Genomic DNA, 22385 nt, shown 5'->3' with positions numbered 1-22385 from the left:
GCTCATACAGACCAAGACTGTTAATTAGACCATTATTTCTACAAGACTGTTAAGTATTTTCTTCAACACACTAAATTAGATTGTTTTTTTTACCTTTCTTTGAGCAGGTTTTTAGAAGGTTTTCCAATGCCATAATTCAAAAGCCATGACAGTCCTGCCAAAGGATACAATAAGCAACAGCCACCTGCAGTGCTGGAATATAATTTCCAATGCCCCTAAAAATGCTCTTCCTACATTTTAATTAAAAATTGGTATTTCTTTTTTGAAAACAACAAACATTCATAATCCTATTCCCAGCTCCCTCTGAATTTATTGATTGCAGATGCCTGTTGCCATCAGGCACATTTCTGAATTTGGGTAAAGCCACTGTAGGATTTTTATGCTTCAGGATGCAGCTGAGGAAGACCCTGAGTGACCTGATCCTTCCACTGCTGATGCTCTCCTCTGCCCTGCACTGATTTTTTAAATTCCAGCTTCCACTTGCAGTTTACCTTTCCTGACTGGGGCTCCAGCAGCAATGCTGAGCTCTGTGTTCTGACTGACCAGCCCCTTTACACAGGCACCTAAAATATGGCTAAAAATATCTGTCAGGATCACTGCACTTCTCACAGGCTGACTTCAGTTTATGCTTGGCTAGGAAATCCCATCAAAGAGCATGGCAGCCTCCTGCCTGACACTGGGAGTGCTGAAATGTCTGCTTGGTGACCAAAAGGAGGGGAAAATTAGAATAACAAACAAATGGGGAAAACCACAGAAGCTTTAAAAAAAAAATAATCAAGAACTATGATATCCCACTCAAGTAGCCTATACCTTATTCTATACAATGCTTTCACATTCCCAGATTAAAACATTTCATGAAGCATTTTGCAAATGTGGCTCCAGGCTGTTTTCTGATCCAATGAACATTATGAGATGATGTGAATGAAATGTCAGTAAACAGGTTAAAGACATCTGGGGATGCAGTAATTCTACCTGATGACTTTGAAATGTCAGAGTTCTCCAGCTCCTTGTTGGGGACAATGGCTTTCTCTGGAGCCTTTCCAAAGAGGAGGAATATGAGATTTGGGGATTTGATACTGCTTCTTTTCTAAATATTCTTAGTATTTTATGTATGTTAGTGTCAGTAAAAGTAAGTTATCTTCATGATACTAAGTTATTGCAACAGAACACTTGCCAATGGGAACCTAACTTCAGAAGGATAGCATTCCCTGAGCTCAGGTTACCAGACTTCCACTTGTGTGAACAAGGCAGTACAGATGAGATGTCAGTACGAACTAGATCCACATTCATGTGTGCAACAGTATCAAACAGGATAATGAAGTATTTCTTTAACACTTCTCCAATTCTTCATCTTGACTGCAAGGAAGTGTTAAGTAGATAAATGCACCAAGATTGAAAAGATGAAAGAAATAAAAAAAGAGATGTCTGTTCACATAACATTATGAAAATGCCCTCAGCCCAGTGCAGAAAATTTAAAAAAAATTAAAATTAAAGAGACACAGTGTTTCTGAAAACATAAAAAGAAGCAATTTGAAGAAATTTGATCTATTGGGAAATTGCCATCAATTTAAGAAAGTGATGAAATGTGACTTAAAATAAAAACCTGAAAAAATCCCATCAGGCCAGAATGATTTGGGAGAGAATTGCTCAGGAGGGTAGGGCTCCAATGATTTTCCTGGGCTGGTTGTAGCTGCCTGTGCCACCTTTTGCAAAGGAAAACAAAGCATTTCTGTTTTAAAAGAGCCAAAGGAATTAGCTATAACTGACGAGCCCAGAACAGCAGCCTGCAACCTGTTCACGTTTCTAAAGTGAGCCCAGAGTAACTGCACTCCAATTTTCCCCAACTCATTATGTAAAATAAAAGCTAGCTGAAAGCCAGTGTGGGGCCACCAAATGCCTTCATTAGCTTTCAATTTTGTTCCAGTAAAAATGCAGCCAGAATCTACTGGGTTCAGAGAGGCTGAAATTTTAGCCTTAACAGCCTTTTCCTTCCTCAACACTGTACAGCTTCAGCAAGATTTTCTGCCAGTCAGTTTGGACCTAACAAGCCATTTCCCCATTAACACAAAACACAACGGGTCCAGGAGTATTAAGCATTTTCCACAAGGCCCTGTTTTACACTCCCCTCCAAGAATGACAATGCCAAATTATTAATCTCAGACAGATGTTTTCCAGATGTGCTGAGCACCTCACTTAAATGCTGGATGCAGAGCTCTTCCAAAATGCTGTAAGGGCTGTACCAGCTGCATTTAGATAGGCTGACTCCTGAGTTTCTGCTTATGGGAATCCATTCCTAACGCAAAAACTCTCAAGAAAATGGGCACATCTTGCACATGCCTACTGGAGGGTGAAGGATGAGGTCTGATGGTAACAATTGGAAGGAACGAATGGGAAAGGAGTGGGAAGCCATGGGTGGAGAGGTGCAGCGCTGTGAGCACAACTTCATGGAGTCATCACAAAATGGTTTGGATCAAAAGAGACCTTAAAGCTCATTTCATCCAATTCCAACACCCTGCCGAGAGCAAGGACACCTTCCACTATCCCAGGTTGCTCCAAGCCCCACCCAGCCTGGCCTGGAACACTTCCAGGGATGGGGCAGCCACAGCTCCTCTGGGCAACCTGTGCCTCACCAACCTCACAGGGAAGAATTTTTTCCTAAAATCCAATCTCTGTCCTCACTGATGGCATTGAGTGCACAGGAAAGAGCAGCTCCATCACCACACAGTACTGTGATGATGTCTGTACAGCTCAAACAATGGAGTGCTGGAGACAGAGATGGTGCTCTACTCCGAGGGACCGAGGTCTCTCCCCTCCCTTCAAGCCCCTGAACACGTAACACTCACCCATCCTGCACTGCCACAGCCCCTGTGCAGCCCACAGCACCTGCAGTCCTTGAGCTGAGCAGCTATTGATGCTCAGCTCAGGTATTTTTTTTTTTCTAGTTATTCTGGAATTCAAGTGTAGCTGCTTGAACACTGGCCATATAAAAACAGCACCGCAGCAATTTTCTTTCAAGATTGTTTTACAACTCAAGCCAGAAGAATGCAGCAGAACCCAGAGTAGAGTTACCCTTCAAAAACTTACACATTACATGGGACACACCAACCAAAAATATATATTTCTAAATCTTTCCCTCAGCACAGCTCTGATCCAAAAATCATATGAAATATCAGAGATTCCTGCAAGCCCTCAAGAAATGCTGTTATTGCTTCCAGTTTATCTGCAGGGCACCCAGGTGCTGTGCCAAGGTTGAGCTGCACATGGTTGATCCAGCTGTCTGTCAGTCTGAATACAGAGATAGAGTTCCTTATATCAGTTTATCATGGGCAGGTTATGAGAATCGCATTTCCAAACAAGATTTGCTTTAATTGGCTATGCTGGTCCTCCCAGAGGAGCATTAAGATGGGGCTTAGATAATGCTCCCACAGCAAGTAACTGCAAACCCAAAGTTAAATCTGCTTTTCTACAAATATTCAGGAACATTTGCTTCCAGGCAACACTCCTGTTAGTAAACCAATTTGCTAAAATATTCATGAATAGCAAACTACAGGGCCATGGATACAGCAAAATGCCTACATGTGACAATACAACTAAATATTCACCACAAGTGTTTGCACAGTATTTGGCTTGCTCTAGATTAAATGAAAAAAAAAAAAAAAACAACCTATAGCAATGACTAGCATTCAGCACCATGGATTCCAGTGGAAAAACTCTGGTGAGGAGATTGGCTGGTGTTGGGCAAGATTGTCCTGTGCCCTCAGGGTTCTTTTACATCTCCAAACACTGCAGGGGGACCATAAGGCACCAAGATCTCCAAACCTGCCACAAAACCTCCTGGTGAGCTGCTGTGCCAGCACAGGTAAATAAGGATTAATACATAAAACCCCGCTAAAATTTCATACTGAAATTTGAAATAAGTTGAAAAATAAAATCCCCCTCATTACTCCTGAAAAACAGCAAAACTCTCAATTAAATTGCTGGTGTGGCAGATTAAAAGCAAGGAAGGAAGAGGAAAGCCCTGAGAGATCCTGACAGGAGACTGCAGTCTCTTGCAGGAAGACAAACCCCACGTACCCCACAGCAAACTCTTCCAGGCGAGCCTTTGTTCAGCCCATCAGGTTGTTGCAGTGCAAACAGCCCTCATTCAAAAGGTAAATAAAAATGTCTTCCTTTGGACACATCACACCGATCAACTTTTTACTACAAATATTACATTTAAATATTTAAATACTTGGATACATTTCAATTGTGAGCTCCCTCTCCATTGCATGGCTCATTCCTTCTCAGTTTTTAACTTAAAGAGCAGAAGAGACCAAGCTCTGTTTTACTCCATCACATGGGCTCATTACCATGGGGATATCTTTTTCACCAAGACCATTATGAGATGAGGAGGCTGCAGTTAAACTTGTGTAATTCCTGTATTTCCTTTCCCTTCCAGAGCTGTAAATCCAAACATGGGTCAGCTCTTCATGCCAGGACAGCAGCCAGATACTTTCAAAGATGCTGTGCCAAGGACAGCACAATCCCACCCTTCCAGGCACAACTCTCCTCTTTGGACCACTCACCACTAGTTTCATCCCTGCCTGGGCACAAGGATTCTGTGTTCTGGAGCCCTGGCCCAGCCATACTCCTCCTTCACCCCTGCCAAAACCTACAGAGAAACCAGCCAGGGGATTTTACATGGACAAGGTACTTAGGGTTGGGATCATTTAGCATGAGTTCTGATGTTTTTTTCTATGACCTTGAGAAAGTCACTGGCTCTCCTCCAGACTGCAATTCCTCCTCTGTAGTGGGTGGATTACTATTTTCCTGGCATGCAAAGGTGTTGTGAGGTCTAATTCATTAATCTTTGTAAAGCATTCTAGGACACTTTGATGGAAAATTCAAAATATTATCCGTAAAGGCCTTCTATTTAAATGTCACCTGGAAACCTTCCTCTTACTCCTTAATTTGTGATTGATCCCCATTCAATTAGCGGCAATGGGATTTGCATGCAGACTCCAGCAGCAGAGCAGACCCCGCAGGAAGGTGCCAGCGAGAGCGGCAGTGCTGATCTACAGGCAGGAGGCAGACAATTGGTGCCTGCACTGTGTGATCCATGGCTGAATGCTGCACCCTGGACTGCACCAGCACCACCTGAACCTGCCCTGGGCAAAGGGATGGGGCACAGACCCCTCCAGCACAGCACCCATCCCTCCACTAGCAATGACAGCACAAGGGGGAATGGCTTCACACTGTCAGAAAGCAGGGTTAGATGGGATATTAGGAAAAAATTCTTCCCTGTGAGGGTGGTGAGGCCCTGGCACAGGGTGGCCAGAGAAGCTGTGGCTGCCCCATCTCTGGAAGCATCCAAGACCAGGCTGGATGGGGCTTGGAGCAGCCTGGGATAGGGGATGGTGTCCATGCCCATGGCAGGGGGCTGGAACTGGATGAACTGGAAGGTCCCCTCCAACCCAAAGTAGTCAATGATGATTCTGTGATGCTCCTACACACTGCCCCACCCCACCCCCAATTCCTACAACTGCACTGATAATTAACTATGTACTTTATATTTGACATTAATCTCTATTAATAGGATTTTTAGCAGGAAAAAAAAAAAATTCTACCCAAAGAGCTCTCAAGGCATGAGCAGACAGAATAAATCTGGCAGATCACTCATTACCTCCCCATGACAAGTTTTATTATTTGTGGGAGCAGTTCCACTTCAAGCAGGCAAGCAAAGGCAGATAACCTCTCCCCTGGCACTCTGTGAGCCCCTGACGAGAGAACAGCTTCAATTCTACATGCAAAAAAGCAACTGGGAAATTACAATGGGCTTTATCAGCACCCCGTGCTGGGGAGTGCTCATTTTAACTAGTATTCCCATGACTTCAGGACATCTCTGGTAGGATTCAGTCCTCTCAAGCATATTAGCAAGAACTGCCTGTTAAATCCTGGTGGACAGAGGCAGGAAGGGAGTGAAGGCTGGGGGATGCTGGACCAACTTTTTCCTTGCAGCTACCTAATTGAATCTGCAGCATCCAGCCCGTTGGTATTCCCAGGCACTCAGAATTTCAATTTGCTCCACGGATTTTTATACTGAGCACCCAGAAAAATTAGCATTTGTGCTGAATAGCTTTTAATCAGCTATTTTAATCAGTTCTTTTTATCTTTAAAGCACTTCTAAATCTCCCTGCCTCAGTCCCCCCAGCCCCAAAATTTATTCCAGCCATTTGTTTTCCTTCATTCAGCTTCCAGCGCCCTTTACCATGATCTAATCATCCTAATCTTTAATGCTCATCTCTACCTTTTAACCTTTTCAGTTTTCATTTAATGCAATCTCTCTATCTCTCAGGTTTGGAACTTTTTTGTTTATTCTGAAATTAAGGTTTTCCCTGGCCCCTGTCTCAGCACAGAGCTGGAGGTGTCCTATGGAGAGTCCCCTGGCATCAAGCTGCATGTTGCTTTTCAAAAGGTGACTTGTGGGGGCCTTAAGCAAGTCAGCAATTTTTCTTATTGGTAAAATTTATGTAATTTTAGGGAAATAAAGGTGAATTCAAAAGTATTACAGCATTTGTTGTCATTAACTTAAAATTATTTGGCATGTGCTAGCCTTTCCTTCCACTGGGAAAACTATGGATGTAGAAACTTCATGGAATATTTTAGTTTGGAAAAAGACCTTTAAGATAATTGAGTTGGGGAAAAAAGCAGATAAACTTTTGAGCATCCAAGCTCTTTTCAGGACTGTGAGAGCTTCAGCAATGCAGGAGCTCAGTAAATGTGTCACTTTTTAATCATGACTTTGTAATGCCCCACTTTGCTGGCATTTCTCCAGTTTTACACCACTTAGAGCATTTTGGAAAATCGCTGACGGAATGGTGAGAGCTAAGATTAAATTTAACACACTAAAAAAAGCAAAAACTTTTCCTACATAAGGCTCTTCAATATTTAAGTATGTTTTGAGCTCCAAAATTAATGTACAATAAACATGAACGTGACTTGCAAAGAAAAGCGATGTGGACGCAATGAGTTCAGCCTGCCACCAAATCTCAATGAGCACGTGTCAGATGCAAAGAGCACACAAAAATAGACAAAAAAAGAAAGACAAACACCCCCTGACATAAAGAGTGTTGCAGAAAGCAGCACCAAAGTTGGCACAAGAACTTCCACTGGTAAATACAAACCACCTCCCTGCTTCTCTTCCCACACACTTTAATTTGGTTCTTCATCCTCCTCCTCTGCTCCGTCCCCCATCACAACTGCTAAGGCTGTGCTTCAAAAAAAGCTTCATTATCACCTCTCAGCTTTCCTGAAAGCACTGCAGTGAAGGTTTAGCAGGCCCAGGCTTGGAGCAGATGGCTCCCTAATCTCATTTCCTGGCCCTCAAGAACATGAAGCCGAAACTTGGGGTGCTTGAAACTGAGTCCACCTCATGCCAGCATTGTCTTCCTCCACATGGAGATTTAGGCTGAGCTTTTCTATTTTCAACATGTAAGCAGTTCCTCTCGTACTTTACATTCATGGAGGGCAGAGATGGCTACACAGTGCTGGCATGGTCCTCCAGCTGCCCATTCCATTAACCATGGGCTTCAGTGACTCCAGTTACAAGGGGAAAACAAATTAGAAAGATTAATTCTCACTTTTCTTTTTCAAGATGTTAATACTGCAGCTGAAATAGCCTTTAATTCCTTTGTTCACTAGCTGATACATAATATGAAGCTTTTTGGTTTTATGGGAGATATTATGGCCATACACATCAAGACTGGTAACTGGAGAAGATTAATAGACTGGGCCCTAAATAAGATAAGATAACAGCCACCAAATAAAACTGTTCACGGGGGTCACGGTCATGACTGTTCTAGGCAAATGTTACACAATTTCATATTTAAAAAATAAAAAGACACATCACAGTTACTCCTGCACTGCCCAAATGGCCATTGCCTCAAATTGGAGCTATAAAAACACCAAGAATGCTGGATAGGGATCACATCAGATAACATCGCTTTTTCCACTAGCCTCACCCATGGTGTGTGTTCCTCGATTTCAGCTTTACTGACTGCAACTAAAATCTGTCACTGGTCTGTGCAGAGTCCCAGCACCAGGGAAACAGATTTTTTTTTGGCCAAGCAAAAGCAGGTAATGGCCCTGCTGTGAGGAGTTCCAGTGGGCATAATTCATCTTTTGATTGACCATGTCAAATTCAGTGTCCATTGCAGTATTCCAGTCCCACTTTCCCTCTCATCTGTGGGATTCCCATTATGGCCATGAGGTCCTCAGCAAAGGTTTTCTATTACTAATATGTAATTAAAGATCTCTTTTTGTTAGACTTCTTTAGGATCTCTGCTATTTTTGATTCTTTTTCTTATGCCTAGACTTTCTCCACTCTTGTTATTGGCATTTAATTTAATTTAATCCAGTGAAAGCCCACCTATACCAGGGAGTTTCACAACTGACTGTTAGCCAAGATTTCCCTTCCATGAATTTCAGGAATGTAAGCATTCAATTTTCTCTTAAAATGGAAAATACTTTTCAAGATCTTAAAGCTATTCCTAGAAAATTTCTATTACCAAAGCTAGGAGCAGACTAGCAGTCCCTTGTTCGTATCATCACACAAATCAATGGAATTTCCATAATTTACCCCAAAGATTGATGCAGTCTGTTTATTAGGTGTAAAGCTATAAATCACATTTAAGAGCAGTCAGCCTGAAAAGCCAGGTAAAATTGATCCCTCCCCAAAAGACTAAGTGGAGGGAGCTGAAAAGGCAGTGCGGGAATAGAAAGGAATCCCTCTGGAATTCAGTTTATTAAGAACTGTATCGGCTCTACTGACAGCAAACACATTCCTTCATTTTATATAGCACTTATCTCTCTTTATAACACTTTAAACTCCTAATATGTTTACACTGGACACTGAAATGATCATTAGAGGCTTGACCTCCATGTCAAAGCCCCCAGCCTCCTCCAGCAGGGATTAATTGCCTTCCTGCCAGCCGCCCCTTCCCAGCTCGCTGCCACCGGAGCAGTCTGGCAGCACTGCTGCAAAGTTAAACCGGCAAATATTAATTGCCAGCTGGGAAAAGTGCCATTAGTTCACACTCAGAATTCTTCCAGCTGGAAAGATAGAGAGTGTTAAATGGAGTAGATTTCCTTCCAGCCTGCAAACCAGCAATGGAGCGGGTCTGCCTGTTCTGCAAGCACATAATGAGCAAAACATTCAACACCTTCCCAGAGATGTTTTGAAATGCTATTCCGTAGAACAAATTACTTCTGGAAGTAACAAAGCACAGAACTAACACATGGACAACAAATAAAGTACAGAGGAAATAAACCACCAGCACCCGAGGCTGAATTCATATGTATTTGAGATTACTGCAGTGATACAAGTTATCAGCTGCTTGTTTGGTTTTTTTTTCCCAGGTTTGTAATTTATTTACATTCAAGCATAGAAAATTTTCTGACAACATGCAGAAGATTATCATTTTCCTTAATTAGAAAAAAATCTTTTTGAGAACTGGAAGAAAGATAAGAGTGGTTGAAAATGAAAGATGCCATTACCGAAGGTCATGGAATCATAAGATTATGGGATGATATGGGCTGGAAGAGGCTTCCATCAAAACATTTAGTGCAGGTCAGACTAGGTTGCTCAGAGCTGTTCACAGTCAGGTTCTGAAAGCTCCCAGAGATGGAGAGGGCACTGGGCAGGCTGTCCCAGCACACAAGCAGTCTCCAAGGGAAAGCCATCTCCTTACACCAAACTGAACATCTGGTTTCAGCTGTGCCCTTTGCTTCTCATTCTCTCCATGAAGATCCAGGTTCCATCCTCTGCTACACTACCTGTGCATAAATGTCCTGAGAGGACACATTATTCTGGCTCTATCAGTGTGCAAACACCCACACGTGTGCACATGCAGAGCAACCCTGCACACAGGCATGCACACTCCAGAAAACTTTATATATAAATTCATGGCATGAAATATTGTTCTGAGCAACAGTGTAAGGCGCAAACCAAACAGTGGGACTGTGTGTGTGTAACAGAAAGGAGAAAGGCAGGTGGTTTTCCACAGAGATTTCTTTTAAAGTTCTGTACAAAATATGTACAAAATTATGATTTACTATGGGACAAGAAACGACCTTGTATAAGGAGGAAAATTACTCCCAGATAGTTGCTTAAAAGAAAAAAAAAGACATATTTTAAGCAATGGGACAAAATTATTGAAAAATTAATATTGACATTTCAGCGGAGAAGGAAGGAAGGAAGAAAATGGAACTGGAATACCAGACATGAACATGCTTTTACAGCACACCATTTCTCTGCATAAAATTCTGTCAGATTTCATAAAATTAGAGCTTTGGTACAAGTGGACCAAAGGGACAAAAAAATTATATTAAGTAGTCAACATAGGTATAGTGCATTTACATAATGGGAAGTTCAAGAATTTGGTCAGCTATGTTGGATTGAATTCATGCTGGAGCACAAACTCAGTCTGACCAGCTGCAGCACGAAGCTGCTGTACAGCCTGGCAAGAAAAGCTGAGCTTTTTATAAAGAACCCAATCCACCTGGATAAAAAGAGGGTGTCAGAACCACAGAAAATAAGGAATGAGCTCAAGCAAGCAAACATGGCTGCCTCCCTCTAGCAAGGGCTTGGCTGATGCACAAGAGCTTTGAGATTGCTGATCAAGCAGAAAAAAAGCAGGAAGAGAAAGAAAGGAAGGGGAAAATGACTCCTAAATCCTGAAAATGGAAAAGTAGATATCTAAGCAGAATTTCTCTAACGTATGCAAACTGCTAGGGAAGTGCATTGCTCTGATGTTTCTGGTGCAAGGGAGAAGGTAAGGGAAGAAAAATTATTGAACAGTATCTGCACAGCTATCTCTGGCCAAAAATAAGAGAAAAGTGAGGGAAGAGACAGAGTGGGTGTAGACAGTCAAAAGGAAAGAAAAATGAAAAGCAGTGGAAAAAAAGGGGACAACTTCTATGAAAAAGCAAAACGTAGTCCAAAATACTGTGTTAAAATGATATAACCTCATTATCCAAGGCATTTGTTCAAATAGGAACATTTTCAGGCCAAGTGCTCATTCTGGACGTCTGTGGGACAATTGTCATTATGAGCACAGCTATCTTTCCAGTCTTCATAACTATTGGGAGAGCTTTTGGGGAAGAAAAACTTTCTCCCTCACCAGTTCAGCACACAGTAAAAGCACTTTTATATTTATGTATATTCTGACCCAGTAAAAATCACCAACACCCCAATCAAATGACTACAGAAACTCACAAAATAGTGAAAACATAGAAAATGAAAAAAACCTGCCACATGGTAGAAAAGTCCTAAATAGAACATTTTCCTATGGGAAAACCAAACTGCATTTCACACTAGGAAGGACAACCAGATCAAGCAGAATGTGAACAGCTATGAGTGGGATTGACATTTCTCCTGAGATCTGAGTTTAGGACTTCTGCTTCACAGTATTTCCCTTGTGACTTCAAACTCCCAAGTGAAATTTCCCACCTATTTCCTTTATCAGCTGAGGAAAAGGGACTGCATTTATAGTTTTGTGTGTGGGGAACTGAGCTGCAATAGAGGCTGAAGGAGAAAGCCTGGGGAGATCACTTCTGCTGAGATCTCTCGTTGCTTCATTCACATTTCCACAAGTTTCTCAATGTTTTAGACTCTCAAGATTTCAAGGAGCCATTTTATTCCAGGCTGGGCCAAGGAGAAATCAGTCATTTTCCCAGGGACAAATTCTCTTCTGCTCTTCCTAATACTGCTGCTGGTACAAAATGCAAATGTTTCTACTTGCACAGGAGTATCTGCTACCCACTAGTATTTACAAAGCACTTCACATCTGATAAATATGCTAAAAGATCAAAAAATCCTTTCCCAAAATACACAAAAGAAAACAAATCTCTGCTGTTTGCTTTATTGTCAGTTTACTGTGGATAGGCCTAGCTCAGCCAAAGCAGAATCAGGATATTTGATCTCTGTCTTACCTTAAGTCCATCCAGTTTGCCACTGATAACTGGGCAAACTGGCAGAGTACACACACAAACATACAGCCTGCAGTGTCCCTCAGCTCTACACAGGAATTTAAATCTTAACTGAACAAGTCAACAGGGACAAAAACCATGAAGCAGCCTACTCCTCAGCCTGGCTGTACCCAAATAATTGAATTATCTACTTGATCGAAAGCAAACAGAGAACATGTGCAAGGTGTCCCTGACCACACCAATGGGGCTGGAACAGGAGGCTCACTAAGGTCATTTCCATCTCAAACCATTGTGGGATTCTGTGATTTTTCACCTTAAAGGTCAAAGTCTTAACATTTCATGTTACATTTATAATGGTGTTTAAAAACCCATACCTTAATTGCTGATGGAAAATTTTGATTTAAGAGAAACCTCCATCATTCTTGATTTAGAAATAGGAGACTAAAGTACCAGTAAACAGAGCAATACACAGAAGGTTACTCAGGAACTGCACGGCAGAAAAAAGGGATGAAGCCAATTATTTCTACAGAGTCCCATTCTGTGGGATTATTCCCCACTTAAGGAAAACTTTTTTCTGTGTGTTATCTCTGCAGACAGAGGTGTGAAGTACATTTTTATTTATTCACGTGGGAAGAGAAGTGAGCTTGTTTCTTTCTTCCCTTCCATAAAGCTGTTATTCCGCTGAAAGGCAGATTTAAGCAGTGCTCTCTGGCAAGAGTTTGGGGGTTACTTTAAACTGGGACACAAAACTCCTACTTTCTGACATCATTTCATGGTGTGTTCAGGGAAGTATTCAAGCGTGACATTCTATCATTACGCATAATACAGCCACTGCAGGGGCTGATTACTGCAATAAGAACTAATTTTCTTTAACACTATACGTGATAAGGAACAAATAAAAACCCAGGGCAGACACACTGTCATAAAAAGGTGGGTGATGTCAAGAATGAAAAACTCAAGGACTGTTTTTGGTAGTCAGGGGAAGAAAATCCCCTGAAGTGAGTGGGTGTTGCTGAGCATCTCTGAAATTAAGATTTTCTCTTTCTTTGCAAGGTTTCTCATGCTGCAGAGGTCCACCTGCACCTTACTCAGGGATGGACACTGTTTCCAGCCTGATCCATATCCTGATCTGACTTGATAGCCAGAGGCAGAAGCAGAGCAGTTGGAGCAAGGCACAAGTGTCCTTTTTAGATGCTCCTTTTCAATGTGATAAGCAAAAAAATCCCTCTTTGCCTTGATACAATCATGAGCTTGAAATACGCCTTTGAGTGACCCCTTCCATGATTTACTTCCTACAAGGTCTATTGATCCTAATTACTTGCTTTGGTAAATTTAGAGGCTGACTGTGACAAACTAACCCAGGGTGTTCACCAAATCAATGCTCTGACCAGCTGTGTTGTCCTCTCCACAGCCAGATCTTCAGAACAAATGAAACTTTGCTGTGCACTGCAAAGCAGCGCCTACATACCACTGGAAAAAATTTAGTCACAAAAAGACACAATGTCTTCTCCAATACACAAGAATGGCACTGCTGTTCTATCTCCAAAGGGTATCACAAGGACATATTAATAAGTCTCTTCAAATGGGTTCCTGTTTCTTAAATAGTCTCTTCTAACATCATGCTAGCAAAGAACTCAGGATGGATACAGCCAACCTCCTTGGGGGCTTAAGTGAGCTGAAGATAAAAGAATTATTTTCATATTTGATCACGTAAATGTCACTGGATATATTTGCAACAACCCACTCAAATCTTCCTGTAGGTATACAGAGTCATATTTGACAATGAGCTTTCAAGATATACTAAAGTGAGGCCCTTTATGAGGCCTCTCATTAGAAGTAAAATAATTTACAGCTTCTTCCATTCCCTGCCATTTTATCCCATGCTCCTACTCCTGCAGTCTCCCTTGATGACAGGATGGTACATGGCATAGAAAATATTAATGGGAAAGATTTGGGACTGGCTTTGGTGCAAGGATGATAATGAAATTTGCTACTGAACCAGTAAAAGAGCTACTCCAGATGTATGCATCCCACTGGTAACCAGAACTGTCTTTAAAGTTATTAAAAGTATATCCCCATTCCTTATTTCATTTAAGCAGCTCCTTTCCTTTGCCTGTGTCATTTGCCTAACTAGGTTTTCATTTCTCAGTGTTGCAGCAAACTTTTGTTTATACCATCTACTTTTTCTTAACATCTTTGTCTTGTTCAAAGCCTTTTCAAATGAATTGGATTGTAAAAAGTTATTACACTAGCAGCAGAAAGTATTGAGGAGCACAACTACAGTGCACACAATGCATACAGTGATGTTAATTATTTACCAGTTCCCCGTATGATTACATTTTGCATGGCAATGGCACTCAGGGGCTTAATAGCTGCATAAAACATTGTGTATGTTCTCTGCTGTCCTGGAATAAATCATCCCTGAAACATTCAGCTCTTAGAAATAAAACATACCATTCAGCCATTTACCAGGATTACAACCAGTGATGAAAGCTCTACAGAAGAATTAATTTTCAACAACGCCCTACCTTTGAAGAAACAGTCCTTGCTGTGGATAACGTAGATCTTCTTCCTCTGCAGGCACGAGGCTCGATGCAGCTGGCAGTGATTTTCGTAGAACCTGCCATCAGATCCACAGACGGGCATGTAGCTGGACTTGCAGTCCTCGACACAGCGGCACTCGGGCTGCTGGGTGTCCCTGTTGAGCACACACCTGCTGCCCCGGCCGCAGGACCTCCTCTCGCAGGGCGCCCGCAGCCCGTCCTGCCCCGGCAGCCCTGGGGACAGCGGAAAACGCCACCGTAAGCCACATTCACCTCAACAGGCCGCAGCAGCACAGCCCTGGCAGGAGCAACAAAGGTTTTGGAGGTAAAAAACGCTCCCCTTTGAACAGCAGCAGCTTGAAGAGTGCTCAGATCTGCACTCCCAGACCTCCAGCTCTGCTCTCCCTTATCACAACACTGAGCCTGTGCCAAAGTGCTTCACTGGAAAGTGATGGACGCATAACCCTTTGTTCTTTTAGCTCTTCACAAAACTAGAGCTCAGAATAAAACCCAGTGAGAGCATTTCAGTGCCCACACTTTGACCATGAGTTACATTCAGAAAGGAATTCTGAAACCCTATGCTACTCCAGCCACACAACTCAGCGAAGTGCCCTAAGCATCAGAACTCAGCTCCTGTGCACATTTGGAGTCCAGCTCTCACCCTGGGAGCCAGAAGCTCCCACCCAGAGGCAGAATATCCTCCAGGCTAAAATTCACACAGGTTTCAAGGAAAGCTCAGGCAAACAACTGTTGAGAGCTTTTGAAAAAACAACCCCAAAGAAAGACTATTACAGAAAGGAATTTACTGAATATCACTGAGGGGAATGAAAAATGGGAAAACACTAGTCATCATAAAAGGGACCACCAGTACCTATTCCTACACTCTGAGTAATGACATATAGTGAAAAATAACTTTTTACTACTTTTAAGAATTCACTGGATGTGCTATTCTGAATATTATTCTGCTCTTTGATATTATTAAAAGGGCTGCCTTTGTGATATAACATTTTCTGCTTTTGAAGTTTCCTCACTTAAAGGCTTACAGAGAACATTACTAAAATTCACACAGGACAGGGCACTTCCAAACAAGCCACTACTCAGAGCAATAATTAGCATTACTCTCAATGAAGAGAGTTTCAGGAAATTAGATCATTCTATACTAACTGGAGTTCACGAAGTGGAGCATTACAAAGGGGAATTGCAAAAGGCACAATTATACCAGGATCAAACCTTTCCTTGTGCAAAAACCCACTGCCAGCCTTGCACAGCCTTCCAACAGCCAGACTCAGTCTGCCCCAGAGCCAGGGACTCAGTCTGGACCAGCAAGATGGTTTGGAAGCAAATCCCTTTTCTCTACAATTACCACATGCAGATTTGGCTCTTGGAAAGGTTTTGGTGTGTGCCAGCTCTCAGAGGATGTTCAAGTGCAAGCACTACTCCAGATGTGCTGCAGCACCCAGTGGAACACACCCTCCAGCAACTGGGGAGCCACAACACCTCCTAAGGTACACCTTCTAAGGGCTTTTCCCTTCAAAGATTTTTCCAGCAGGCAAACAGCTCAATGTAGGAGCACAGACCAGATTTCATCCAGCCCCTTATCACATGCAAAAAAGATGTGAGAAGCATCAGTACCAGCTACTTCAATCTCATTTTATCATGTTAAGTTCCCTGCCAACATCAACACAGCCCCAGCCTGCCCAGCATTTCATGCCAGTACAACATGTCCCACTGTTGAAACTCCATTTCATCCACTTGTGGTCAAGGGGTTAAAAGCATGTGCACAGAGACAAGCAAGAGTTTCTAACAAAACCCCATTTGTCCTGGTCCCCATTAAGCCTTTGTTTTTATCACAGTAAATCTGAAAGGGAAAAAAGTCTGTTATTGGAGGATTACCTATTTGACTCAATAACTCATTAAAATTCCTCCAACTTGGCAAGCTAAGAAATATTGACTTTTCCTGACTTGTAATAAACTAGAAGGTCAAAGCATCTCTGAGCAGTGCAGAAAGTACAGCTCATGAAAGGAGTATCTGAGTATTCTTTACTTACTTCAGTAATTGTTCCAGAATTTTTGCAAATTATCCTCAGAAATGCAAATTTTATGACCTCAGGGAGACCTCACTGTAAAGGTCATATTATTTATCAGTGTCTGCTGTAAATCAGAGCAGCCCAAAGGATGAGGACTTGAGGAAGCTCTGGTCCAGAATCCTCTTCCTCCTCCTCTCAGTGCCAGGACCTGCACCAGCACAGGCACTTGCCTTTTTCCATCACAATGTTCCTCAAAAGATGTGTTTGGGAGACTATTGTTGATATTAAAGTTACTTAAAAATCAAGATTCAGCAGCTATTATTGCCTGTATAAATGTAATTCAGGTACAACTGCAGCAAAGACCTTCGGGGGCTGCCTTGATCACTAAAAATTGATCTCTCAGAGCTTGCACCAGCCAAGGACTGTGTTATGCATCTCACTGAAGGTTATTGCTTCCTCCTCATTCAAGGTACTGCTCTGATTTAATGCACCAGGTCACATCTGAGCAGGTGACAGCTGCACCCTGCCCTGAGAGCAGCAAAAACCCTGTTAAGAGCCTCAAGTATTTTTGGTATTTTGATTTGTAATACAAAATTTGCATAGCTGAAGACAAACATTTTTATTAGAATGGGATTTTAAAGTTTTTTAATGATACATCAAAGATTTGTTAAAGAATCAGCTTATAAAAATATATATAATACTTAATCTTTCCTCCATCTATCCCAGGTACTATGGAAAAACCCCAGAAACCCTGGCTATATTTATGCCTTATTCATTTTCTTCAGAGTTTAATTTATTCTGTGTTCCCAGATGGACAACTCCTGGTTAAACAGCTTAGTTTGGTAAGGGGATAAGAAATATACCCCACAAACAGAGAGAAAGGAAACATTCAAGTATTCTGGAACCCTGATGTGCTTCTCCTTCTCCGAGTCCACTCTGAAATCTGTGTGCCTGTAGGCAGAGTGCTAACATCAGTTATCTTTGCCAGAACCTCGTAATGTTGACAGCAGCTCTTTAATTCAATTATTATTTGCATAATCCTTTGAAGAACTAAAGCCCCCCACAAGCTCACTCAGCTGGACCAGTGGACCCCCGTCCAGCAAGGACAGCAACAGGGTGTAAAACAGAAGAGAGCAGTGCAAACGGAGAGGAAAGGCAGTGTCTGCCTGTGCAAGCACTGTTGTCCTTATCCAAGTAACCAATTTATCTGCAGCAGCACCATGGACAGGGGCTTTCCTTGACTGCATCAAGGTGGATTCCACAGGCAGGACACTGGTGTGCAGCTCACAGCTGTGAAACATGCCTTCTAGTGCTTTTTTGGGAACTATTAAAAGTGACTGAATTCCTCACTCTTACTAGGATTATTAAAAAAAGAAATGGGAAAGACAGTCAAGTGAAACTACCAACTAACTGCACAAAGTATTTATGAGCCCCACTGCACTGCATGGAAAAGGCATAATTTATTCAATTTATTAGTTGCAAAGAAAGTAATTTACATAGATAAAAACTCTGTCATCTTGCAAAACAAGACACTCTTCAACGCTAATTAACTAGGTTCACCATGGCTAGAGTCTGAGGTGTTACACTGCATTAAGGCCAGGATAGGCAGAGGAAGCCCAATCTCATACACCTGTGAATACACTTGACTTCTCAAATTAGATCCTGGTTGCCCCTGAGAAATTTGGAATTCCAGTGGAAAACTGACAAGAGCTTGGTGCAGGCACAAAATAACTGAGCTCAGGAATTTCATAATGCTCCTTAACAGGCTGCTTGCATCTCAAAGCAAGACTTTAATGAAGAAATTAAGATGTTCCTGCCACGCTGGAGAATGCACATCCTCTAACTGTGCATTAATTCTTAAAGACAGGGACCTCATCTACCTTTTGCACACCACTAAATGTGTTAGAGATCAGACTAAGGCACACATGATTTTTTTCCTTCTCTCCCAAATACAATCCTATTCCTTACTTCCTCAAAACTCCCAGAGGAAGGTTGAGTTCAGGACAAGCACTAGTTTCACTTAGGACCAAACAGACAAACACATTGCAGAAAGCAAACTCAAAAACCAAACAGTTCTATTATATACTGCTCATAGAAAGCAGCTTATGCACAGCAGAAATGTAAATTATTACATTTATATGTTAAAAGGAAGTTTGCCCTCAAGTAACAGTGAGCTCCAGCAGGCAGTGGGTATCTAGGTTTATTGCTGAAGGAAGAAGTTTAGACATTACATCAGAGCTAGGGCTAAAACTAGAAACGTTAATTATATATGACTGAAACTGGAAGCTTCTATACCAAGTCTTTCCAAAGCAATGATGCACCTTGCAAATGTATTAAAATAAAAATAAAGTCCAACCCTCTGTGACAGTGATACACACCGATGTATAGTCAAGTGCGTATTTACATACATCCATTCACACACGGATTATACACAACCACACACTTCCCATGCACTTCCCTTGCCACAACTCATTTTTGCTAATGGCACAAAGTCAGATGCTGCAGCACAGCTTCCCAAACCTTCCTCACCCAGCACATTTTAAGTAGATTCTTGAGTAATTCATAGTTGGAAGCAACCAAAGTTGAGTTACATATACAGCCTGGGTTATGATCAGCAAGCAAATTGTGTGCTGCACATGTGCTTACTGCCACAATACAATAAGAAAGGAAACAAAGCAGGAATTTCATAATAGTCTCTATTATGAGAGTTCTCTTAGAGTTCCTGGGTTTTTCATTGTGTGCCTGACATGAGAGTGGAGAGGCAGTAAAGCCATAGTAAATCACCTGGGCAAGGCAACAGCAATTTCACTGTCTCTGTTACTAGCCTAATGTTGCTATAATTTATTTATTTTAATAAAGCAAAAATGGTGACTTGTCCTGGAGAATAACATAGAGAATAAGATGTGTTTCAAGCACATGATCTGCTATAGGTACAGATTATCTTCTTTCAATATCCATGAGACAACTCTGTGTGTTTCTCCACATCTTGGAGCAGGATGGAGAGGGACACATCAGCCTTGGAAGAGGAGGACTGAAAATCAATAATTTTCACCAGTTTAGATGCTCCACATGGAGCAAAAGGCAGGATAATATGGACAGCTACCTCAGAACAAAAAATAGCAAGACTTCCCAGATTGTCATGTTATTTCAGGAAGATTCACAGAGTTTAAAAAACAAAACAGACCCAAAATAAATGTAAAATAGACTCTGGAAAGGAGGGTTGTGACAGATAGCTGCACCAGGGACACCAGAATGAAGGGTACTGCTGGATCAGTGTCTGCAGTTTAATACCAAATAAAAACAAATTGTAATTGCTCAACAGAAGCTCAATAAGAGCAAGCAGTTACCCTGCAAACAACACCAAGGAAGCACTCAATACTATAGAAAATGTTCTGTATCAATTTTTACATTTAAAAATAGGAATTAATGTTACTTTCTGTATCTGTCAGAACTCTGCAAACCACTGGAGGTCATACCATGAAAAGGCATTTGAAAATCAGAAGTAACTATGCTATTCTTAGTGTGATTAGCCTAATTTTGTCCCATTTCAAATCCATCTAACCACTGTGAGATCAAAAGCTTAATCAAATATTATTTTTGGATAGTATTGTGGTCTGCGAGGGTACTAACAGGAAAAAAGAGACAAAAGACACATAGAGATGAAAAGATCCAAACTGTGTAAAGCATATGCAGAGATTACTGAGGGAGAAACACCAACACAGGTATTAGACCATATATATTTAGACCCTTGCCATGAAACTTCACTATGCACAATTTTCCTGATTGTTCTTTTCTCAAAAGAGCTGATGAAAAGGCAGTTAATAAAATTGCTCTTTATTAAATGTTTATCTAAATTTATCTTTGATAGGTACAGCACACTGAAGGCTATTTTATTACAATACTCCTGTGCAGCAAATAAATTTGTGCAGTTCCCACTGGCATCACAACTCTCCTTGCATTTGTGATCTGCTTAGCAGGTCCCCACAACCAGCTGGACAAGAGACAGCACAGGGCTAGCAGAAGATTAACATATTTCCTGCATTGATCAGACAGAAGGATAAAATGTTTGGGGCCTGGCTGGACACCGTTTGTAGCAACCTGGTTTAGTGGAAGGTATATCTGGCCACAGCAGAGCAGCTGGAAAAAGATGAGCTTTTAAGTCCCTTCCAACTCAGTCCATTTAATGATTCTGTGATTAAATTCAATGTTTCTTTGAGCACCCATATTTCCAGTGCTGTGACAAACCCAGTGAAGCTTAGTAGCAACATGCATATGCACATGCATGTGTGCACAGGCATGTATTTTGCTTGACTGTGGTCTGTGGTTTTAATTTTCTCAGTATTCCATAGCAAAAAACCCCAAAAAAAAAAAAAAAAAAAAAAACCCAAACCCCCAAAAAAAAAAAAAAAAAAAAAAACCCCCCCCCAAAAAAAAAAAACACCCCCCAAAAAAAAAAAAAAAAAAAAAAACCCCCCCCCAAAAAAAAAAAACACCCCCCAAAAAAAAAAAAAAAAAAAAAAACCCAAACCCCCAAAAAAAAAAAAAAAAAGGCAAAAAAACCCACAACCACCTGAAAATTCCAGTCTCAGATCTGGAGGGAATAGATCACATTAATACTTTGGTTCCTTTGGCAAAACTCCCTATCAGAAGAACAGATTCTTCTGAAGGAAGGCAATGAAATTCCTATGGGTCACTGCTCAAAACCAGTCTTGCTACCTTTAATCTTGCTCATGAATCTTGTGTCTGTCCTGTTTCTTCACTCCTACTCTCAATACAAGCCTGGCTCTCCTTCCTTGTTTTCAGTGAGCTTTTATCCTTTGTGTCATGTATCTCTTTGCTATTCCTTCAATGAAATTCTTGTGGCAGAGACTAGGGGGAGGTTACAATCCAATAATAAAATAACTACAGATGACTTTCCTGTTTTCATGTCGACTGCTCCAATTACATTAGCAGTGGAGCTCCTGGAGGGAAGCTGAACACCCTGGGTCCTTCCCAGCTGTTAACCCTTAAATCTGTCCATGGATGTTGCCTTTGGCTTGCTCCCTGCTCCCCTGGACACACAATCCAAGGGCTTTTCCCCCAGAAGGTGCTCACGCCTCCCCTGGCTCCTCCACCATCACCATGAACCCGGAGACCTTTGCACAGCCACCCCCAAAGCTCCTTGCAATCAGGCAGAAGTCTCTCACTTCCACCTGTTTTCCAACATCTAATCCTAAAATTTTCACAATTTCACCCTCATTTGGAACATTTCTACTTGGCAAAGGGTGAAACTGATAAACCAAGTGTACTGGGACATGCTGCAGTGACAGAGAACATGCTTGGCCAACACCTACAACACCTATGTAAAAACATCTTGCAATATTACCAATTGTTCAAAACCAAAAGACACCTCATTCCCATCTGAGGAGCATTCTTCAGTCTTACAGAAATCTCTTCATTTTCTATTTTTTGAATCATTACTTTGCAATAAGACCATTTATCAGAAAATAAATCAATTTGTTTACTGCATGCCTATTTTCCCCTTACATGTGCAGAAATGCAATGTTATTTCAGCTTGAATAGAAAGACTTTTCCAGTTTCCTATTTATTTTCTCATTCAGACATCAGTTTATAAAGCTCATTGAGGCCAAAGAAGAGAAGCAGAAAGACATTTTATCATTGTAGTAATAAAAAAACCCCAACATTATTCTGATTATTTATTTTTAATTGGAAGAGGAGTAGATAAGCTTCTATAATTAATACCCATTCAGTTTCCTTATTACATTACTCCTGAATTCAGCTCTATGTAAATTTAAAAATCATCTGACTTGCACCAAACTGTTTAAATGCTACTGCAGGAGGTTTCATC

General features: G+C 41.4%; 1 protein-coding gene across 1 annotated transcript in view; it reads right to left on the bottom strand.

The window, feature by feature from the left end:
• FSTL4 (follistatin like 4) overlaps window positions 1–22385 on the bottom strand; it is a 211367-nt gene that overhangs the window by 128500 nt on the left and 60482 nt on the right. Inside the window, exon 4 of the mRNA XM_041397665.1 lies at window positions 14496–14744. Coding sequence (XP_041253599.1) covers window positions 14496–14744 — 249 coding nt within the window. The remainder of the gene's footprint in view (window positions 1–14495; window positions 14745–22385) is intronic.

This window comes from Onychostruthus taczanowskii, unplaced genomic scaffold (genome assembly GCF_017590055.1).
Source record: "Onychostruthus taczanowskii isolate IOZ18803 unplaced genomic scaffold, ASM1759005v1 scaffold14, whole genome shotgun sequence".
NCBI classification, from domain to species: domain Eukaryota; kingdom Metazoa; phylum Chordata; class Aves; order Passeriformes; family Passeridae; genus Onychostruthus; species Onychostruthus taczanowskii.
Note: the sequence above shows the minus strand (reverse complement) of the source record. Positions and strands in the feature narration are given on the sequence as shown.